This window comes from Megalobrama amblycephala, linkage group LG7 (genome assembly GCF_018812025.1).
Source record: "Megalobrama amblycephala isolate DHTTF-2021 linkage group LG7, ASM1881202v1, whole genome shotgun sequence".
NCBI lineage: Eukaryota > Metazoa > Chordata > Actinopteri > Cypriniformes > Xenocyprididae > Megalobrama > Megalobrama amblycephala.
Window position 1 is genome coordinate 31,204,160 of NC_063050.1, and position 24,175 is coordinate 31,228,334.

The following is a 24,175-nucleotide window of genomic DNA, read 5'->3' on the forward strand; positions in this document are numbered from 1 at the left end:
ATGAAGAACAAATATATAAACAGATAATGGATTAATTTTGATTTAAGACTCAAACTTTCTTCGATACAAAAACATACCTTGTGTGAGTTCTTGTATTTATCTATGATAACGAGCAAGAATGCAATTGTTCCCAAATATCCACATGACTTCAAATGTGACATTATTAACAGGTCAAAAAATAAAACGTACATTTTATACACAGGACTGTCAGTATTTACTCTATTTTGCAATTAAATAATAGTTCTAACAAAAACCACAGTAGAACTACAACACACGTCTGTGTTTCGCGAACAATTCTGCAGCTTTGAACGAATCGTGACAGTCAGTGATTCATCCACAGGCACTTGCTTCATTACTGAATGAATGACTCGATGACTCATTCATAAAAACAGTGACTTGATGCCACCTACTGGCGGCTTAATATTTAAAAGTTTTACTTAGTTTTACCATCATTGCATATTTCTATATTGAACATTTTTATTTAAAACATTATTTATTTTATAAAGTTATTCATAAAGGTAAAAAAAATGCTGGAAAATCAATTTAGGGGGTAAATATTGTCCCTTAATGGTAAAGGTGTGACTGCAGTCGAAGTGGAAGAGCAGAAGGATGGTATGCAGAAGGATGGTAATTCCTTCAGGGGGTACTCCAAGCTAAAAAGTTTGGGAACCACTGCTCTAGTCTATTAATTAGTTCAGTTCTCTTCTGTTCACTCCCTGTTTGTTTCTATGGTTACTAAGTGACTAGATTCCTCAGTTCAGGTGTGTCAAGTTAGTTTTTCCCTTTGTCTGTGTACATAAGCCCTCGGTTTATAGGTGTGTTCCAAACGGGATGTATCGCCCCCTGAAGGGGACTTCGTAGTGCTCCAACTTAGCTCCAACTTGTCTCAACACACCTGCCTGGAAGTTTTTAGTATGCCTAATTAGACCTTGATCAGCTCGTTCAAGTGTGTTTAATTGGGGTTGGAGCTAAACTCTGCAGGACAGTGGCCCTCTAGGACTGAGTTTGGAGACCCCTGTTGTTTGGCGTCACAATGGGTACAGGAGGTTCGGAGTTCGATTTTACCTGTAAATGTATGTATAGTATTTTTCTATACTACTGTAATATTTATACGAGTTAGATTTGGTATATTTATTATGGTCAAAACAACATTGTACTTCAACAAAAATACTTTACAGCTACCTTTATCAGTCCATTCAAATGTTTCAAATACATAGACACAGTATACATTATATTTAACATAAAAGGCCTTGGTGCGATAAACCAAACATAAATAAATAAATAAACTAACGTTAAACAAAAGGCATAGCTTGCACAATCTACTCATCGTTCAGAGCGTTTTTTTGGGGGGGCAACCAGCGTACAAAATGTGCGACAAAGGTGCCTCCTTGATTGTCTCGTTAAGATGACGCACAAGTGCGCTCCAAAAAAAAAGTTTTTTGGCCCCTTCATCCCTTCGAAGCTCTCATTCTGAAGGGTAAACCCTTTGAAGGGATTAAGGCATAGGGGGATGAGCCCTTCCGAATGGAATGCAGGGTGAGTTAGTTCTTTGTCCTGTGTTGTCTTAATGTAGCGCGTGTTCATGATAGTTTGATTCTCCTGCATTTGAATCTCCTATTTTCTCCTGTGTCTTTCTATCAGTATTTCCTCGTCTGTGGTGACTAGAACACACCAGAACCCTGACAGACATACAAGTTTGTGGAAAATTTATTTTATCCAGTGTTCCACATTTACATTTTAATTGATTGCATTTATATAGCCCTTTTTAACACTTAAAGCATTTCAGAGAGAGAGTGGCGGGCTTTGCCATGTTTCAGAGAGTGAGTGAGATGTTTAGCCATGAAAGAGGAAGCTGTTGTAAGTCCTTCATACAATGTCCGATCTGCCCCACACTTCACATGTGTGATAAGAGTCCTGGCCTAAAGACATCTACAAACCCGATTCCAAAAAAGTTGGGACACTGTACAAACTATGAATAAAAAACTTATCATAAACTTATATTTTATTCATAATAGAATATAAAAGAATATAGATAACATATCAAATGTTGAAAGTGAGACATTTTGAAATGTCATGCCAAATATTGGCTCATTTTGAATTTCATGAGAGCTACACATTCCAAAAAAGTTGGGACAGGTAGCAATAAGAGGCCAGAAAAGTTAAATGTACATATAAGGAACAGCTGGAGGACCATTAGGTCAATTGGCAACATGATTGGGTATAAAAAGAGCCTCTCAGAGTGGCAGTGTCTCTCAGAAGTCAAGATGGACAGAGGATCACCAATTCCCCCAATGCTGCAGCGAAAAATAGTGGAGCAATAACAGAAAGGAGTTTCTCAGAGAAAAATTGCAAAGAGTTTGAAGTTATCATCATCTACAGTGCATAATATCATCCAAAGATGATATTCAGAGAATCTGGAACAATCTCTGTGCGTAAGGGTCAAGGCCGGAAAACCGTACTGGATGCCTGTGATCTTTGGGCCCTTAGACGGCACTGCATCACATACAGGAATGCTACTGTAATGGAAATCACAACATGGGCTCAGGAAAAACCAGAAAACATTGTCGGTGAACACAATCCACCGTGCCATTTGCCGTTGCCAGCTAAAACTCTATAGGTCAAAAAAGAAGCCATATCTTAACATGATCCAGAAGTGCAGGCGTTTTCTCTGGGCCAAGGCTCATTTAAAATGGACTGTGGCAAAGTGGAAAACTGTTCTGTGGTCAGACGAATCAAAATTTGAAGTTCTTTTTGGAAAATGGGACGCCATGTCATCCGGACTAAAGAGGACAAGGACAACCCAAGTTGTTACCAGCGCTCCGTTCAGAAGCCTGCATCTCTGATGGTATGGGGTTGCATGAGTGCATGTGGCATGGGCAGCTTACACATCTGGAAAGGCACAATCAATGCTGAAAGGTATATCCAAGTTCTAGAACAACATATGCTCCCATCCAGACGTAGTCTCTTTCAGGGAAGACCTTGCATTTTCCAACATGACAATGCCAGACCACATAATGCATCAATTACAACATCATGGCTGCATAGGAGGAGGATCCGGGTACTGAAATGGCCAGCCTGCAGTCCAGATCTTTCACCCATAGAAAACATTTGGCACATCATAGAGAGGAAGATGCGACAAAGAAGACCTAAGACAGTTGAGCAACTAGAAGCCTGTATTAGACAAGAATGGGACAACATTCCTATTTCTAAACTTGAGCAACTTGTCTCCTCAGTCCCCAGACGTTTGCAGACTGTTATAAAAAGAAGAGGGGATGCCACACAGTGGTAAACATGGCCTTGTCCCGACTTTGAGATGTGTTGATGCCATGAAATTTAAAATCAACTTATTTTTTCCCTTAAAATTATACATTTTCTCAATTTAAACATTTGATATGTCATCTATGTTGTATTCTGAATAAAATGTTGAAATTTGAAACTTCCACATCATTGCATTCTGTTTTTATTCACAATTTGTACAGTGTCCCAACTTTTTTGGAATCGGGTTTGTATATGCCAATATTCAGTTAGTCATAGCTCCACCAGCTGGCAACAGGAAATGGCATCCTTTACACTGTAATTCACTCCCAGAAACACATTTCAATATGCTACGAACTACCAAACATACTAGAAACAGGTTAAATCATGCAACACTTGGCTAAGTGCTAATGTATGCGATTAACACCACGAAAGTTGTTGTAACTCAGGCATACAATGTCCGATCTGCTCCCAGCTTCACATGTTTGATAATAGTCCTGGCCAATGTTCAGTTACAGTCAAGGTGCCACCTGTTGGCAGCAGGAAGTGTGGCACTTTGAAATGACTTTGCCATAATTCTCCTTTTTTACTCACAATGATTTCTGAAGAATCATGTGACACTGAAGACTGGAATAATGATGCTAAAAATTCAGCTTTGATCACAGGAATACATTTCAGTTTATTATATATTCACATAGAAAACAGATATTTTAAATTGTAATAATATTTCACTCTTCTCCTAGCAAGGTGTAACACCATTCTTGCTGCAGGGTCGGCCTATGGCCAGCGGTTTGTACTTTGCTTGGCAGTGGCATCTGATAAAATAGATTGAAATAGTTATAAATAAATAAACAATAAATGACTAATAAATGCATTATTACCAAACTGAAAAAACTTTTTTTTTTTTTTTTTTTTTGCATTTATCTCATATTGTACAATACAAGCATAAACTGTCTGAAATATTTTTATAAAATGACCCAAATTGCATAAAAATCTATTCCAAATGATACTAAAATAAAGTACTTTATGTATATAAATCATCAATTGAATACAAATCTAGGACATATATCTATCATGGAAAACACTCTGCAGTGGTCGCACCACATGATATTTTCAAATTCAGTCAAAATTTACAGGCAAAGAATTGGCCACCTAAACAAAACAAGCTAGCTTCCCACAAAAGGTCACTATGAAATTTGTAATACAAGTATATATTTGCAGAAATAACTTAATATTCATTGTTTTTTTGTTTTTGTTTGCTGGTATGTAGTTACCACATATCCAAATGTGGTAACTACATACCAGCCATTAAAAAGGTTATTTTTTTCCAAATTTAAGACAGTTACAAACCTGCTCGCTGCTTCCATGGGTCCTTCGCAAATTGGTATTTGATGCAACTCCCTGTCTTTGAATGGATTTCAACATGAAAGTCTCAAAGTGGTATTTTTTGATGCTCACACCACATGATATTTCATAAAATGGACATCATTGGACAAAGTTTGTTTGTATATTATGATGAAAAAATATAGATACAAATGCTTTGCAGTTTTGTACAGGATTACAAAACACGTTGGAAATCATGCCAAACAGTGCAGAAAATGAATCTGAATGAATTTAGAGTAATTTAAAAGACATTTCCAGAACAGAAGTTATGGCCGGACGGTCGCACCACATGATATTTTGACACTTTAAATAACAGAAAATTACAAATAACCAATGTTTTTTGAAAAGTTAAAGTAAGTACATGCACGGGAGAGGTTCTACATATATTTGGTATCTTTTCATGCATTTAAACCAAATTTTAACTGAAAAAAAAATGCAATTGGACAAAATTTAGGCATCACGTCATTGACCCATATATGTATACAATTTATGTAGTATTTATTTCTAGTGTTTGAAGTTTTTCAGGTTCTTTTTCATTTGTCTTTGTTCTATTGTAGTTTTACTTAATTAGGCTAGTATTTTTTTTTTTTTTTTTGATATTGTAAAAAGCAAAAAAAACTATATTGTGGTATGTATCATTACTGTGAAAAAATATTCATATAGTGATATAAGATTGAATAAATAAGAAGTGCAATGTCTAACAGAACATTTTTGGGTGAACTATTCCTTTTAAAAAAGGCAAAGTAATCTCCTTGACATACTTCTTTCTACCAGAAAGACTTATACGACCTATACCTAACTTCACTGTTGTGTCCATGTTTTTTTAGAGAGCATAGCCGGGACTGCCACAAATCCCTAAGTAAGGGGAGCAGTCGCTCTGAGAAGTCTGTCACTATCAACGCTCCGCCAGCAGAGCCACTGTTAGGAGACCAGTCAGTGAGAGGAGAAGAGGTTCAGGTGAGAGAGGTTTATTATTATTTACAGTATTATATGGTGTAAAGGTTTTCAAAATGAGATCGACTAAGCCCATAGTGTTGACTTATTACAAGTTAGGACAGTCACAATATCAGATTTTCATTACACAATTATTATGGCCAAATATCACAATTTCTATAAAAATTTGAGAAATAACACATAATATCATCAGTCAAACTCATCTTTAACTTTTTGTATTTTCCAATTTTTAGCCAATGAATCACTCAAAATATGAGTGTAGGGTTTTCAGAGACAGAGAGGGTTTTAAATAAAGGGTGGTGATCATAAATCAAATGTTTAAGGTAGTATATCATACCATTAGTTTATCTAGGAGAGAAAACAATGTTTACAATCTGTATAAAAAAGTAAATTACATACAGGACAATTTTTTGCCATGACATCTCCTAAAAATAAGTGGAATATTACGCAACATGCTCCATGACTGAACTGCATTTAAACCAAGATCTTTACTGTCATTCATTGGCCTGTTTTTTCTTTCAAGTTAACCGTAATTAAAACTTTGAACTCAGTATATTATGCATTATGACAACTGCATAGTTCTCAGAGGTTTCGAAGAATGCAATGAATAAGGCAACTTTGTCAAGCATTGAATCAAAACTCGGTGGATGTACACAAGTTTTATTTAACTAAATCACAAACACAAAACTAGTCTAAACAAACACATACTCACAAATCATGCAGACAGTCTAATTGTGATTTTTTTTTTTTTTTTTTTTTTTTAACCATTGTGATGAATCAAACATTAAATAAAGCAAAATGAACAGGGAACAAAAATTGTACTCAGAAAGTAGTCCTCAGTTGCCATGTTTGTTATCGCAGAGAAATTACATTGTGGAGAATGAGAAAGCTGCTCACTGAATGAACCCCACATATTTGAGAGTAAAGTGTAAGCCAATTAAATACTGCATGGTACAACAATGCATCTTATAATGGTGATTAAGCAGCATGTTACATCATTATACAGGTAATACACCAGGTTTAGGGAACTTGTATGTATCTGGGGTAGATTTTTATTTAAAGATTTAAGCTTTTTGCTACATGAGGAGCACATTAAAATTGTCACGTCTAGTTTTGGTTTTGTTTCAGGTTCATATTTAATGTCTTATTTTGCAGTAGTCATAGTCATGTTTCATTGCTTTGTTTGCCATGTGCTCCCTTTGGCCATGTGTTTCCCTTGTTTGTGTCATGTGATCCTGCCATGTGCTCCCTTGTCATGTGTCTTATGTCTCATTGGTTCATGGGTTGATTGTGCACAGGTGTATCTTGTCTAGTCATTAGTCCCTGTGTATATATATTGACCAGAAGTTTTCTCAGACTTTGTCAAGCGTTGTCTGTGTAGTTCCACTGTGGGTGAGCTTTATGTTCTTGTTTGCCATGCCATGCCATGCCATGCCATGTCTTTGTTTTATGTTTCATGGAATGAATAAACTGTGCTTGGGTTTTCTGCAACTTGCCTCCAGTGGATCTGTTACAAAAATCTTTTGGAAACTTTTTACCATGCCTTCATCATTTTTTTTTTTTTTTCTATTTTATTTTTTTTATTTTTTTTTCTTGTTTTACCCTTGTCCAAAAGCAGAAGACTTTAGACTTTGAAAATTATTTATATAAAGTTTTCAAAAATTACGGCTGCTTCTTCAGATGTGGTATCATTGCCACCACGCATTTTTGCCCATAATAAAGTTAGTTTACTTGTTTACCAAGTAGAAAACGGTGTCAGTGAAGAGCCTGCTTGAGATTAAATATGAGACATGTGATGTGTGATTAAAATAATGAAAAATCAAGGTAATTATGTCTTGTGAATGGATTATCTTTTGTAATTTTCAGTAAAGCTGTTTTTATGCAAAAAAGTGTGATATCACTCTTAGCAAGACCTCATTTTTTGGGGAATTTTTTTTTCCAAAAATGTAATTTCACTACCATCATTTCCATGATATGCAAGTGTGTGTATTTACTTTCTTAAAGTCTGGTAATATGATCACATATAACATTTAATCTCTCTCTTTTATCGGTCGTGTCTCTATGGTTACCCCCTCTGCATGCAAATGATGCTGAAATATTCATTAGACTAGAGTCTAATCTCTCTCTCTCTCTCTCTCTCTCTCTCTCTCTCTCTCTCTCTGTGTGTGTCTGCTTATGTGCGGAGTGAGTGTGAGGAGCATTGAGCGCAGAGTGTTTGAGAGTGCAAGGTACGAGTGTTTAATTTCTAATCTTTTCCTTCTTTTCTATCGTTTTTTGTGTTTTGTTTTGTTTCTTGGTGGGGTGGTTTGGTGGTTTAGTGATTGATTAGTGAAGTGGTTAATTCACGGGGCTCTCTACTCCCAGTGTTTGTACTGGGAGCATGGTGACTCCAGTTGTGCAGAATCTTGGTTTTTTAATAAGACGGCATGCGGTAAAAGTTGATTCAGCTTTTGGTGTTGAAGAGTGTAGTTTGGCTATAGGTACGTTAATTGGCTATGAGAATATATTGTCAGCATCGCATATGAATGGCGCTGTTGTTGTTTTCGTTAAAACGATTGATTTGGCAAATCAACTGGTAGAGACAGGTGTTGAGATTCGTGGCATTTTTACGCAAGTGCTTCCTCTTTCTACACCTTCAAAAAGGGTAACATTATCTAACATGCCACCATTTATCAAGAACGAGGTATTAGTAGAGATCCTTTCCAGATATGGTAAATTGGTGTCAACAATAAAAATGATCCCGATTGGGGGAAAGTCTTCTCTCCTAAAGCATGTGGAGTCGTTTAGATGTTATGTTTATATGATTCGAAAGGATAATGTTGAAGAATTGGACTTGACTCTGAACTTTCACCACGAAGATTTCAATTACGTGATTTCGCCACAACGAACACAATGAAATGTTTTGGCTGTGGAGAAAATGGACATATTGTACGCGATTGCCCTAGGAAAGTGGATAAAACTAATGCACGCGCTGAGATAACTGATGACTGATGATTGCTGGTGATACAATTGCGACAAGTTCAATTGTGGGAGAACTGCAGAAAGTAACTCCCGCAGTAGATGCGGAAAGGCCAGGACCAAGTATAGCTTGTGTGCCCGTTGCATTAATTGACACGGAGAAAAATACAAATGAGAAGACAACGGTCAAACCTGCTGAAGGTGTTGTTTTAGTGGTCGTTGAAGACACAGAATGGAAATCTAGTAGACAGTGGTCAACAAACAATAGCTCGAACGATTGAATCAGAAGACGACAACAGTGCTGAATCTGGTAAACTAAACGCAATGAACATGAATGTGGATTTTGAGGGCTCTGTGTTTGAATTGGAGGATTATTCTTTTAAAGCACCCCAAAAAAGAAAATCAAAGAAACGCCATAATAGTAAACAAATTAAACGAGCTGATGTTCAAGAGGTGAGCAATAGTGAAACAGAAAGTGACATTGAAGTCTCTGAATGTAGCCTTACAGGTAGGCTAGTTTACCTCAGGGCGGATTTTGTAGTCAAGTATATAATGTAGAAGACATCAAACATTTTTGAAAGTAACAAAAAACGCAAGTTTTTTTTCCTGATATACTGCAATTCATTGAGAAGGCAAAAACTTTCAGGAGTGAGAACCGTTTCATTGATCAAGAAGTTTATCGTTTAAAAAAGATTCTTTCCAGACTAAATGCTCAATCAGAACTTAATGAAAATAGTCAAAATGGTTAAGGGTTGTTTTTCTACACCGTTTATTTTCTTTGTTATGGTGGGATGTGTTTCTTTTTCTACTAATGGGTGTAGTAAATTTTGCTTCCTTAAATATTAATGGAGCAAGAGAAAGTAGGAAAAGAGCACAATTGTTTGAGATAATGACACAGAAGAAGATTGATGTTTTATTCATACAAGAAACCCATAGTGATTTAGCAAATGCTCAGATTGGGCGATGGATTTTAATGGTTTATCAGTTTTAAGTCATTCTACCTCGATGAGCGGTGGGGTTGCTGTTTTGTTTACGAAAAGCTTTAAACCTGCAACTTATGTAGTTGAGGAAATAATTAAAGGTAGACTTTTAAAAGTCAAAGCAACTTATGAAAACAATTTTTCTCTTTTTTTCATTTGTGTTTGTTCCCAATGCTGTAATTGAAAGAATGCTTTTTTTTAAACACTCTGTGCAAAGTGTTAAGTGACTGTGATCCAGAGAGTTTTTTGTTACTGGGGGGAGATTCTAATTGTACTGAAAATGTTTTAGACGGAAATCATGTTGAGCCACATATGCAGTCACGAAAAAGGTTAGTTCAGTTAATGAAATCCCATGATATTATCGATATATGGAGAAATTTTCATGATACACAACGACAATATACATGGACACATATGAAAATCAACTATCGTTGACGAGATTAGACAGATTTTATGTTTCAAGCATCAATTGCATTTTTTTCAAGATTGTTTAATATGTCCAGTCGTTTTTTTCTGATCACAGTCTGTTAAAATGTGAGATGTTTGTTGATTGTATAAAAAGCGCCTATTGGCATTTTAATAATACATTGTTATGTGATATACATTTTTATAATGTTTTTAAGTTTTTTTGGGCCAATGCACAATCTATGAAGTCTTCTTTTCAAACTTTACAGCAGTGGTGGGAGTTTGTGAAAGCCCAAATCAAACAACTCTGTCAACAGTATACTCTCAACGTCACACGAGATAAATTGTGTTCAATAAGAAAGCTAGAAGAAGATCTAGTTAAGCTCCAAGATCTTTTTGAGTTGACAAAAAATGGAACTCATTTAGAGTCTTTAAAAAAAAAAAAAGAAAGCTTCTTTGACTGAATTGTTAGACTTAACTACACAGGGTGCTATAATTAGATCACGATTTCAGAGTATTGAACCTTCACCTTCAACAATCTTCTTTAATTTGGAGAAAAAGAATGGGCAAAATAGATTTATTCATGCTCTGTGCTCAGAATCGGGAGTCCTTTTACTCAATCCTTTAGAGATTCGGAAGAGAACGGTAAAGTTTTATGAGGAATTATATAAGAGTGAGTTGCCGGGTACTCAAGGCTTGAATAATGTTTTACTTGAAAATTTGCCACAGGTATCTGAAGAGGCTAATATTAGAATTAACAAAGCATTGATGATGGAGGAGTTGGAGAGCTCTTAAAAGTATGGAAAGCGGAAAGACACCTGGAATTGATGGTATTTCAATAGACTTTTATAAAGTCTTCTGGGCAGAGGTAGGTCCAGACCTACTAGAAGTTTGTAATCAGAGTTTAATTGATGGACAGTTGCCAAAAAGCTGTCGTAGAGCTGTCATTACCTTACTACCGAAAAAGGGAGATTTAAATGAGATTATGAATTGGAGGCCTGTGAGTTTGATATGTAACGACTATAAAATACTTTCAAAAGCCTTGGCAAATAGATTAGGAGATGTGTTAGATCAAATTATTCATTCAGATCAGACATATTGTGTGCCTGGCAGGAAAATCTGTGATTAGTATTTCTTTTATTAGAGATATTTTGGATAATGGCAAGATTTTTTCAGATTTTGGTTTAATTTCAGTTGATCAGGAAAAAGCTTTCGATAGAGTCGAGCACAATTATTTGTGGAATGTTTTTGAAGCTTTTGGTTTTAGTTCTAATTTTATATCAATGATTAAAGCTTTGTATTGTGACGTTGAGAGTATGTTGAAAATAAATGGTGACTTATGCTCTCCTTTTAAGGTTTTAAGAGGGGTTAGGCAAAGCTGTGCTTTATCTGGCATACTTTATACATTAGCCATAGAACCTCTTTTAAATAGGTTAAGAGCTGAGATGTCAGGTGTGAACATTCCAAATTCCACCAATACTGTTAAATTATCGGCTTACGCTGATGACGTAGTGGTATTAATTAAAGGTCAAAATGATGTGAACATGATTATTGGAAAATTTTAAAAGTGTTTCTTCAGCAAAGGTAAATTGGCAAAAGAGTGAAGCCATAATTATGAAGGTAATTGAGAAGGTAAAAGTGCGCTTAAATAGGTGGAAGTTTTTACTTCCAAAAATGTCTTATAAGGGGCGAAATATTGATTATTAAATATTGATGGCATCATGTGATTTGCGTAGACCCCCCAGCAGACTTTGTGGTTAAGATTCAGTCAATTTTATTAGACTTTTTCTGGGATAAGCTGCCTTGGGTGCCAAAACATGTACTGTACCTTTCTAAAGATGGAGGACATGGACTGGTATATTTGCAGAGTCGAATAGCAGCTTTCCGCATTCAGTTCATACAAAGACTTTTAAAAGGCTCGGAGGATGCAAACTGGAAGATTGTAGCTTTCTCTTTATTGAGGGAGTTTGAAGGGTTAGGTCTGGATAAAGTCTTGTTTTGGATGGATCCTCAAAAGCTAAAACTCCAAGTTTCCTGTTTTTTATAGAAATCTGTTCAGAGTCTGGGCTTTGTTTGAAGTACAAAAGAAAAAGACTGGAAATTCTTTGTTTTGATTGCTGCAAGAGCCATTAATTTTTGGCTCACATTTGGATCTGTCCAAAGAACTGGGATACTCTGTGATAGAAGAGAATCTTCTTAACTCTGGAATTTCAACTATTGGACATGTACAACATATAGCAGGAACTGATTTTAAAGATGTGCAATCAATGGCTGAACAGCTGGGGGTGAGATCTACCCATTTGGTTGCCAGAGTACTTGACAAATGGAAGTCAGCCCTTTCTGAAAATTAATTGAAATTGTTAAAGGATTGTTCTTTGGGGTCCATTAACCCGGATTGTAGTGATCCTTTTCCCAACTTGTATCTAACTCCCTTTATGGGTGATTGTGAAGGCACTTTTTTAGAAGTCAAAGAATTGGTTGTTATAGGCATAGTGTGTGCATCTGGAAAAGAGTGTTATACAATTTGTGTCAAAGTTTTTAATAAGAAAGCTTTGGATAAGGGAATTGACACACCATGGCGTAAGGTACTTCAATTAGAAGATAATGAAAAAACAGAGTGGAGAGTATTGTATAAGTCACCATTTTTAAGAGAATTGGGGACTTGCAATGAAGATTGTTATATGGGGCTATTGCTGTGAATGCTTTTGTTTCTGTAATTAAACCTGACATTGATCAGAATTGTCCTTTTTGTTTACAAAGGGAAACTATTTTTCATGCATTCATGCAGCATTCAAGGTTGAAACCTTTATTTATTGTTTTAAATAATATTTTTAAATGTTTTAATGAGCATTTTTCAATGAAGAAGTTCATTTGTGGTTTTAAATATTCCCAGAACCGCAAGTATCAATGTCAGGTGTTTAATTTTATATTAGGTCATGCAAAAATGGCAATTTATATTACAAGAAAGGAGAAAGTGGATAAAGGTGTGTGTAATAGTCTAGAAGCAGTGTTTGGTAACTCTGTGAAATCAAGAATCTTAATAGATTTTAATTATTATTTTTAATTATTATGGATGACCTTGGAAAGTTTGAATTAATTTGGTGCTGTAAAGGTATATTATGTGATGTTGTTAATGATGAATTATTTTTTCTTATTTAATGGAAAATTTTGTATGATTTTTTTTTTTTTTTTAGTGATTGATTGCTTGATTTAAATGTTTTTTGGAATGGGTTGTTTATTGTAATAAAGATGTTTTAAAAATCAAAATATCTCTCTCTCTCTCTCTCTCTCTCTCTCTCTCTCATCCCTCTTCTTTCATCCCTCTTCTTTCCAGGATGATAACTGGGGTGAGACTACAACAGCTGTCACTGGGACCTCAGAACACTCTCTATCCCAGGAAGACATTGTTCGCATCAGCAAAGACCTCGACGACAGCGTGGGCTTAGACTGCAAACGTTATCTAAGTGTCACTCTCTCTGTCATCCTGGGACTGGTGGTCTTTCTGACTCCACTTGCCTTCATTATCCTGCCTCACCTCTTCTGGTCTGATAGACTGAGAGCCTGTGGAACAGCCTGTGAAGGTCTCTTTATATCCGTGGCATTTAAACTGTTGATTTTGTTGTTGGCACTGTGGGCTTTATTCTTCAGGCCACGCAAGGCTAGCTTGCCAAGAATCTTCATCTTTCGAGCCCTACTGGCCACATTGGTGCTACTGATTGTGCTTTCCTATTGGTTGTTCTATGGAGTATGCATCCTGGACTCACAGGTGAGAGGTTAAAAGTGTGATCTGTTGGGTCGCATTGCTTTCTCACAATATCCGAACTGCTCCAGAGTCCATTTCATTCTAAGACAACCTCGTTCAGCCCAGGGACGTGCACAGGAATTTTGAGGGGCAGTTGCTCTGACCTAAAAAAAGGGCAATCCCCTACCAACACCCCCCCAAAAAAAAACTTACGGGCTATATGAGGGACTGAGAATAACCGTGGTATAAGCGGAATAATTGACTCCGCTTCGAGTCGTGACCGAATCACCACCTCAGGTGTGCATTATTTTTCTAATAATTCAACGGCCCGTCGTCAATTATTCCTTACTTGAATCACAGCTTAAATAGTGTTTTGACATCGACAACCCAAGTGCATTTTACTTCAAACTTGCGTGTAGTTAACTTTCTAAAGTAGCAAACGCTTCTCGGGTCGACATTAACACACTGACAAAATTATATTCAGAATTAAAAATATTTTTATACCACTTTTTAATGTGTGACTGTGTAAAGGTTTTCACGAGACACCAACCTTTCGCGAACTTGCTTCCAACACTCGTTCTCATGGAGGCGCGGTGTGCACGGAGGGGAGGGGCTGTGCGCGCGCGAGTATGTGAGAGAGACGCGTGAGTGAGAGACGCAGGGAAATGAAATGTAGCTGAACGTTTGCTTTATGAAAGACATTGACAAAAACGAAAACTAAGGACATTTAATCTATAATTTTATTTTATTTTAGTTAGTTAGTTTTGTCAAACACACATTACAGTTTTGGTTAGGTATCGTTTTTTTGTAATGCCTCGTTTTTATTTTTATTTCAGTTAACGACAATGTTTTTTCCCATCTAGTTTTCATTTTTTCGTTCGTTTTCGTTAACAATTATAACCTTACTCACCTTTCCGACAACGTTAAGTCATCTCACCCGACAACCGCGACAATCTCCTTCTAGTGCCGCTCATGCAGACTCAGCTCAGGTGCCGGTCGCGTGCAGCGCTGCAGCCACGTAAACAGAGTTTGCCCCATAGACATCATATCCGCTTTTTAAGTCGTGACGTAAGGAACGCCGTTTCCGGGTCCAAGCCTCGACTCGTTTCACTTGAGAATGCCATCAACGGCCGTTTATGAGCGCTATTTATTCATTTTAAACATCAATCATTTTAAAAACTTAAACATTTTAAATACTTACAGTCTATACAACAGTCTCCGTGCTTCACAGCGTCACAGATATTAATATTTTAACGATTTATAAAAGATGAATCATTGTCTGGCCATCTGGAATTTTGGTATGGAGATAAAGGTTATAATTATATATTTGGTAACACTTTACTTGAAGGGGTGTGCATAAGACTGACATGACACCTTCATAATCTTGACATGACACCTGTCATGAATATGAAGGAGGTTTTATGCATGTTTATGACAACTGTCATTAAATGTCATTCGCTCAATTATGTCATTTTTAATGCAAAGATGACATTGTTTGAGATGTCTTTGTTACGACAACTTGACATAAACCAATACATCATAACCTGTCAGTGTCTTTGTCATGACAACTTGACATTAGCAAAACATCATAACCTGTCATAAACATGACATAGCAGATTAATTATCAAACTTAAAAAAACTACTTAGCTTTATGGGTTAACATTACATTACATTATTTTGGTAACATTTTAGTATAGGGAACACATATATAAACGATTGACCTATGACTTTTCCCTCAATAAACTACTGCTTATTATAGTTAATTGTTATGTTTAGGTATTGGGTAGGATTAAGATCATGCAGAATAAGGCACTAATATGTGCTTTATAAGTACTAATAAATAGCCAATATTTTAGCCATATGAATGCTAATAGTAATAAGCAACTAGTTAAAAGACCCTAAAATAAAGTGTTACCATTATTTTATAACAGTGTCATCTTTTTACGAAATTTGAAATTGTCTATTATCTGACCTTCTGTTGGAGGAAACTTAAAAAAAAAAAAAAAACATGAAATGAAAAATAGTCATGACGCTGTTATAAAATTATTTGTCAGAGTTTTGTCACTTAATGACATTTTAATGACAAGTTCAATTTGTACCACTGTACTTGAGCTCAAGATACATATTTATGACACTATTATAATGGCCTCATGACAGCCATTGTCAAAACCAACGACATGACAGTTTAATGTAATGTTAACCCATAAAGCTAAATGATGTCAAGTTGTCATGACAAAGACACTGACAGGTTATGATGTATTGGTTTATGTCAAGTTGTCATAACTCGGACATCTCAAACAATGTCATCTTTGCATTAAAAATGACATAATTGAGCGAATGACACTTAATGACAGTTGTCATAAACATTCATAAAACCTCCTTCATATTCATGACATGTGTCATGTCATGATTATGAAGGTGTCATGTCAGTCTTATGCACACCCCTTCAAGTAAAGTGTTACCATATATTTTTTTCTAGTATTACACCACATCGTGTGTGTATATTAGCACCATTTGTTGTTTTCTTGTGGTATGAGATAGAGAATACGAATCTGACGTCACGCCGCATTGAGTTCTGGGTAACTTCTTTGTTTATTCGCCATCTTGACAGGATCGCGCAGCCTTTCCGTTATTGAGTTTAGTGCAGTAATTTGTTTTCTGTCGTGATTGTGAAAAATGTCACCATTGTATGTCATTAATGCTGCATCGATAATTGTGATAGTAACTCAGATCATCGTTCTGAGAGAAAACAAGACAGTGAAAAAAGTTTTTTCGCCTTTTGTACGTGTAAAAACACCAAGGGAACACCAAGTCGAGGAGATGACGAGAAGACGCCGGATGGCAAATCTATTCATAATTGCACTGATTAAACCCACTGCTTATCACTCAATAAAAGAATCACATTGCTAAGTGTTTTTGAACGTTTTGATTTCGTTTGGTTTAATAATTAACATTACCTTTGCAAGTCTGACTCTCACTGCGCTCGTGAATTAGCAGAACTTGACGGGGACATTCAAATGCTTAACAAGAAAAACGCTTCATGTGACAAACAAACAATTCTGTATATTTATTAAAGCATACTGCGTGGAGATACGCAAATGAGCCCAAAATATGAACGCAACACGTTTATAAAAAGGGTTTCCTCTCGTGTCCTCTCAAGAAAAGGCTTAATGCACTTAGACTGATATTAAAGAGACCAAATTCTATTAAAGCACATGCTGAAAAACGGATGAGACCGAAATATAAACTTTCAGTATCACTTAAAATGCAAGTATTTTATACATTTTCTTCATAACGGTTTTTATAAACCGCTGAATTTGACCCATAATCTCTGATTCTCCTGATCTGTGATCGTGGAAAAGGGGGATTACAATGACAACAGTTGTAGGCCTACTCAGTATGCTCGTTTAAGCACCATTTAAATGTTTCCAACAAATAAATGAATCGACTTTTCTCAGTTTGTTGATCACATAGATTTATTTGGATATTCATACGATGGCTGAAGCAGTGGTGAGCATCCAGCGTGCGACACGGTAAACAGATCAACATTGTAAACGAAATTCTACAAAACTTCAGTGAAAAAAAATAAATAAATAAAATGATCATGCGACACGATAAAATAGCTTCTATTCCCTGCAAACGATACCATTAAAAATGTTAACGTTCCACTTAATGGCAGAAACAAAACAAAAGGTAAGCAAGAATCCGTATTAATTTCAGTGCGAGTAATAGAGGGCGATCCTGTCAAAATGGCGGCGCCGCCCCGGCATGCAACGAGGCGTGACGTCGGTTCGTATTCTCTATTGAGCGTTAGGACCCGGAAGCGCTGCCGTGTGACGTCAGACTTAACAACCGGATAGGTAGACGCCCTATCGAACGCTACTGCCTATTGGCACGGACGAGCCGTGGAGCCGCCATCTTGGACCGGTCGCCAGCTCCACTCAGTGTAACTTGTTTGTCAGGTGCAATGAGCTGTCAGCGCATTTAATTAATTATATCTCACTGAATACCTAACTGATTTTGACGCGGGTTTTTTTGCTGCAAAGGTCATTCATGTAGCTATGATACAGGACACATTGTTCAGTATATTTTAATATTCATAGTAGGCTTAACAGTTATATAATATTCTGATATAAGATCCCACATGGAAAAAACCTATATAAACATATATGTTTCAATATAGGTTTTGATATAGGTTTTACATATATGTGACATATATAAAATTGGCCGTTTTCCTATATTATATGTACATATATGTACATATATGCACACATATATGTACACATATATGCACACATACATGTACACATATATGTACACATATATATATATATATATATATATATATATATATATATATATATATATATATGTGTACACATAATATAGGAAAACGGCCAATTTTATATATGTCACATATATGTAAAACCTATATCAAACCTATATTGAAACATATATGTTTATATAGGTTTTTTTCCATGTGGGAAATTCCATAACATGCCAATTACATGTGATAATTTCACGTGTTCGCACATACATGAGTTCTTGCATTCTTAGTTTTTGCCTTGATAATAGAAAATATGAGCTAGGCATCATGTATGACAGTCAAAAATGAGATATGAGCTACAAAATGACCAGATCCTGCCATTAGCTATATAGAAGACATATCTTGTATGTATAGGGCATATATATGGATATGAAGAAGCAATACAGGAGACCTATATTTCCTGTATATGCACATATATGCACCTCAATTTTGCCTATATGTGGCATATATACACATATATGCAGTATATATACGCATATATGCAGCATATATATACGCATATATGCAGCATATATATAGCATATATGCAGTATATATGCGCATATATGCAGCATATATATAGCATATATGCAGTATATATGCGCATATATGCAGCATATATATAGCATATATGCAGTATATATGTGCATATATGCAGCATATATATTATCATATATGTGCATATATGCAGCATATATGTACATATACACTGCATATAGTTTTCATATATGCGCATATATCCACATATAGGTTCTTTCCATGTGGGATATAAAGTGACCAGACATCCAAAATCAAAATATGTGATGTAGGATATAAGGTCATTTATAAATCACACAATATGATAAAGAAGCAGAAACAGATAGTTGCAGTAAAATAAGATATCTCAGTAATACTAGCAGAAGTGGGAGGGGTAACTCGATTTGTGCTTTGCCGTGATATCACGTGCACAAACACAAATAACAGTTATTATGTCCGGTCGAACAATGTATGTATTAAATTCAGATTGGATTGTGTTGGTAATAGGCACTTAACGTTACCTAACGCTAAAAAATAAGTTTCGTGCAAGTGCTTTCGAACATCTTTCTGATCTGAATAGCAGGACTAAGTTATGTGGAAAACACTTGCGAGGTCCGACGGTTATTTATTAAATGTTATCCACATTATATTTCATTTGCAACAGCATTGTGAACTTTTATATAACGATCCGTTTGGTCATTAACTTTTAAATGCATCATTATGCAAAGATGAGGAGAGTTCTCTGCATGAAAGACCTATGACTGGCAGATCAACGTGCGACTACATTTCTCTCCGAAACGGTAGGAAAATAAATTTAATTCAGTGTGGAGGATTTTAACTGTGACAAGATGATTGACAGGGTAGTTTAAACAGTTACAGGTTGTGTAAATAACCGTTAAAGAACGCAGTTATGACGAGGTAGTATGTCCCAAAGCTTGTCTACTCTTCTGCTACACACTCAAAAGTATGTACTTTTTCTTTAGAAAAACAGTAAATGCTTTTAGGACGTAGTATAAGTAGGCGAATTGGGACGCAGTTTAGGAGTACGACCGGTCTAAAGATGGCGGCCGCAAATCTCAGCGCCCAGCGGCCAATAGGGCGTCTACCTATATGATGTCTATGGTTTGCCCTTCCCCTACTGACTTTCACTTTCAGACGGGTGCCCGAATATGGAAGTGAATAAGGCTTTGCGATTTTTATTTATTTATTTATTTATTTATTTATTTATTTTATCTAGGCCTACGTGAAATTCTGCATCCATTGTACGATTTTTTTATTTATTTTTTCCACCTCGGAAGGGTGAGTCGAGAAAGGCATATGGGCAGTTGCCCGGGCAACCTGAGCAACCCCCCTGTGCACGTCCCTGCGCGTGAGTGAGAGACGCAGGGAAATGAACACTGTTGCCAACTATTTTCAAAAGAAAGTAGCTAAAGCCTGCCCAAAAAGTCGCTAAATGTCGCTAGATGACATCATGCATAAATTAGCATATTCGTGACGTCATCAACTCGGTTGCATTCTGCCTGCCTAATGTGTTTCCTCTCCTAATCCATGCTCACATACTGTATTTTAATACAATATAATATAATATAGCCGAATGTCAAATAAAGCTGTTCTTTTATATATATATATATATATATATATATATATATATATATATATATATATATATATATATATATATATAGCCTATATAAATTTTATTTTTTTGTCCGGCAACAAAACGCGTGTTATATAATGAATGACATTTTTATACATTTGTAAATTAAATGAATTCAGAGAGTTCGGAAACTAGATGAACTAAAGCTCTGTGATAGTGAGTAATATAATAAGCACACGAGAAAAATGGAAATCAAATCCACCAAACTAAATTCTTTAAATATAAATCAAAGGAGAATCAGAAATAGTATTTGGTCCGTGGCAACACTGTGTGCTCGTGTGTACTCGCTCATTCACGTCTGTCAGATGCCGTGCACTCAACGGTGCTGCTGCTTCTCTCAGCCACTCAATGAACAGAGTAGACGCTAAGAGAGGTGTGATGGCAGCGGGAAAGCAAGACCTCGCGCTCACAGGACAGTGCTGGTGACATTTGAAAAGTTACTGAGGTTTGTCCAAAAAGTCGCTAGATTTGTCGCTAGGCGCTTTTTTGAAAAATTGTCGCCAAAGGGGTCTGAAAAGTCGCTAAATCTAGCGACAAAGTCGCTAAGTTGGCAACACTGGAAATGAAATGTAGCTGAACGTTTGCTTTATGAAAGACATTGACAAAAACGAAAACTAAGGACATTTAATCTATAATTTTATTTTATTTAAGTTAGTTTTGCCAAACATTACAGTTTTGGTTAGTTATCGTTTTTTTTTTTTTTGTAATGCCTTGTTTTTATTTTTATTTCAGTTAACGACGATGTTTTTTCCCATCTAGTTTTCATTTTTTCGTTCGTTTTCGTTAACAATTATAACCTTACTCACCTTTCCGACAACGTTAAGTCGTCTCACCCGACAACCGCGACAATCTCCTTCTAGTGCCGCTCATGCAGACTCAGCTCAGGTGCCGGTCGCGTGCAGCGCTGCAGCCATGTAAACAGAGTTTGCCCTTCCCCTACTGACTTTCACTTTCAGACGGGTGCGCGAATATGGAAGTGAATAAGGCTTTGCGATTTTTTTTATTTTATTTTTATTTTATTTAGGCCTACGTGAAATTCTGCATCCATTGTACGATTTTTTTATTTATTTTTTTCCACCTCGGAAGGGCAACGTGAGTCGAGAAAGGCATATGGGCAGTTGCCCGGGCAACCTGAGCAACCCCCCTGTGCACGTCCCTGGTTCAGCCTATCCTGGATTGATTGTTTTGGTGCAGATCAGAGCGCATTTGCCATGTTCATATTTGCCTAAGCGAACCAAAATAAGGTTTCTAAAGAAACGCTCCGAACAAACCAGGTGTAAAAAATGTGCTTGGCTTCCACTGTGCTTTCAATCCTACATACACCCCTGCTGCACATATTATCTTTATGGATGTCTAATTTTGTTAGCAGCTCCCTAGAGCAGTGGCTCCCAAACCTGTCCTGGAGGACCCCCAGCCCTGCACATTTTGTATGTCTCCCTATTTCTGACACACCCATTTCTTGGTCTTGCTGTCTCTACTAATGAGCATGAGTTGAATCAGGTGTGATATATGAGGGAAACATACAAAATGTGCAGGCCTGGGGGTCCTCCAGGACAGGTTTGGGAACCACTGCCCTAGAGCTATAAAGCTCTCCCTTAGCATTTCAAGCAAAAACATAAGACTACGAGGGATGGTGGTCAAAACTTGAAACAGTATTCTTAATTCACTAGCCAGTGTTTTGGTCTGCATTAATTCAACCAGACCCTGACCTGACACATTACTATATAGACACTAAGTGCAACTCTTCAAATAGAACTTACAAATATTCAACAAATAAATAGGCAAAATATCTATAACCAGTTATACAACAGTTAATTCCACTTTTCTGAAAATGTTACATACCTGCTCAGGATGAGGTATCAGTAGTTAAAAATAAACCACAAACCAATCAATGACATTAAAATTAAACCAATATATTATGGCTAGGTTATCCTAAAGCCGAGTTCAGACTGCACGATTTTCAAAGTAGTCAGGTCACTGTTCTTTTCACACTGCATGACTGTCTTGGCCAGCATTCAGTTGCTGCTGTGTTCAAACTGCACGATGGATCGGCGACAGAAGGTTTCACACTGCATGACTTTACAATAGGAAGAATCGCCGACAACTCTGTCTGGCACGCAAACTACGTTTCACAACCAAACACACGCGAGATGTGACAAGGAAACAACGCGATATCACGCGTGCAGGACCGGAGTTATTATTATTATTAAAAACGGTAGCCCGCAAGAAGCTTGCAATACGAGTTGCCTGTGGGCTGATTTGCAGCGAAAACAAGAAAAAGAAAAGAAGAATATGGAGGAGGAAATGGTTGGGGAGACTGTGGATTGTGTTCTGCAATGAGAGTTGGAGGTAAATACATACTTAACTTTTCAATGTGCTGCTGTTGCGGATGGTCAAGCTAATGTTTGTGCTTTGTTTCCGTTTGATAGAATTGTAATGTTTATCTGAAACGAAGCCATGCTTGCTGATATTGTGGTCTATAACTCCTCCCCGAACTCCCCGCTACTCTGTATCTTGCTCTCTCATTGGCTGTCAGTCATTGCCGATGTAGTTTTCAGTCAGAACACTTTTCACACAGCAGGATTTTGAATCGCCGACAGGTCCAGATATTTAGCATGCCAAATATCTCACAGGCGTCGGCGACTCGTCGGCGATTCTCTCAGATCGCGTCTTTGCTCATTCACACTGCGTGATTATCACTCGCGTGAACGAGCACCGATTTGCCTGTGATTTCGGGCATTTGTCGGCGATTTCTCAAAACCTGTCGGCGAGCCAAAATCGGGGCTAAAATCGTGCAGTCTGAACTTGGCATAAGAGGTACAGATGAATGACAAATGAAAGAAAAATCCCGAGGATCCGCTGTCTCTGTTATTTTGTGTTGGCATTTTCCTGGCACGGGGTTTATGGTGTCCCCCCTTAGCAATGGTTCCCAAACTGGGGGGTGCAGAATTATAAAAAAGACAGAGGGGCAAGGCTAAAGCCCGGAACACACCAAGCCGACGGAGTTTTTGTTCGTCGGCTGACTAAGTTTTCTCAGTGTGTTTCACACTCTTAGCTGAAGCTGGTCCTTGTCAGCCTTTTTTTGGCCAATTCGACATGTTGAATCGGCGTCGGAGCTCATCGGTCAGTCGGGCCATCTGATCATTCTGATTGGCTGTTCAGCAACTGCCACCTGCTAGTACAGAAAGGCATTTCTTCTTACGCAGGCGCAGAATGGACGCACTACTTGGCCATCAGGTGTCGACGTGAGCCAACCCAGCAGTCCGCTTTCATCGCCACTAGTTCTTCGGCGTCGGCTTGGTGTGTTCCAGGCTTAAAGGGGACATCGGATGCCAATTTTCCACAAGTTAGTATGATTCTTTAGGGTCTTCATGAAAAGTCTGTAACATACTTTGATTAAAATTTTACAAATGGTTGTGTAAAAAAACCCTTTTCACCTTATCAAAAACAGCTCTGTTCACAGCGAGCCATTTCGGTGCATGTCCCTTTAAATGATAATGAGCTACTGTTCACCCCACCCCTATCTTCTGTAAGCGGGGTGTAAACACTATTTGGCAGGTATTGCATTAAACCATTCTTATTTATGCAGTTATGCTCAAAAAACGATTAAAATACATTTGAAAATTACTTGTTAGTCATTAACCAACACCTTTATAAACCCTCTACAAAGGTAACCTTATTGTAGTGTTACCATGTTATCTTTACATAACATGTACACAGTTTGTAATAAGACAGTCACCTTAATGCATTGTTCATTATAAACATGCAGTTATGAATTACAGTGAGAAGGTTCTAAATAGAAATTACAACATATATGTTTGTTTGACTGTATTATTCTGATAATGAATAAGCTGCGATGTCACGTTGGCATTGCTTTGTTGTGTGTGCATGAGGCACCGGTGCGATCAAACAGCAGTCTTTACAAAGGACTTGCCTCATCGTCATGGCAACGGTTCGTGGCCGAGTCAGATTAAGTCAGAGTTTGTTGTCATTTGTTGGAAAATCATACCACACTGCTC

The 24,175-nt window shown here is 37.0% G+C and overlaps 1 protein-coding gene across 6 annotated transcripts in view; it reads left to right on the forward strand.

Moving 5' to 3' along the window:
- Window positions 1-24,175, forward strand: part of LOC125272290 (vang-like protein 1) — a 153,324-nt gene that overhangs the window by 80,938 nt on the left and 48,211 nt on the right. For 4 of the 6 annotated variants that reach the window (XM_048197039.1, XM_048197038.1, XM_048197037.1 and 1 more), the window contains 2 exons: window positions 5,466-5,595; window positions 13,270-13,701. In XM_048197039.1, coding sequence (XP_048052996.1) covers window positions 5,466-5,595; window positions 13,270-13,701 — 562 coding nt within the window. Of the gene's footprint in view, window positions 1-5,465; window positions 5,596-13,269; window positions 13,702-23,362; window positions 23,503-24,175 lie in introns of all 6 variants that reach the window. The other 2 variants (XM_048197041.1, XM_048197042.1) reach the window with 2 other exon arrangements.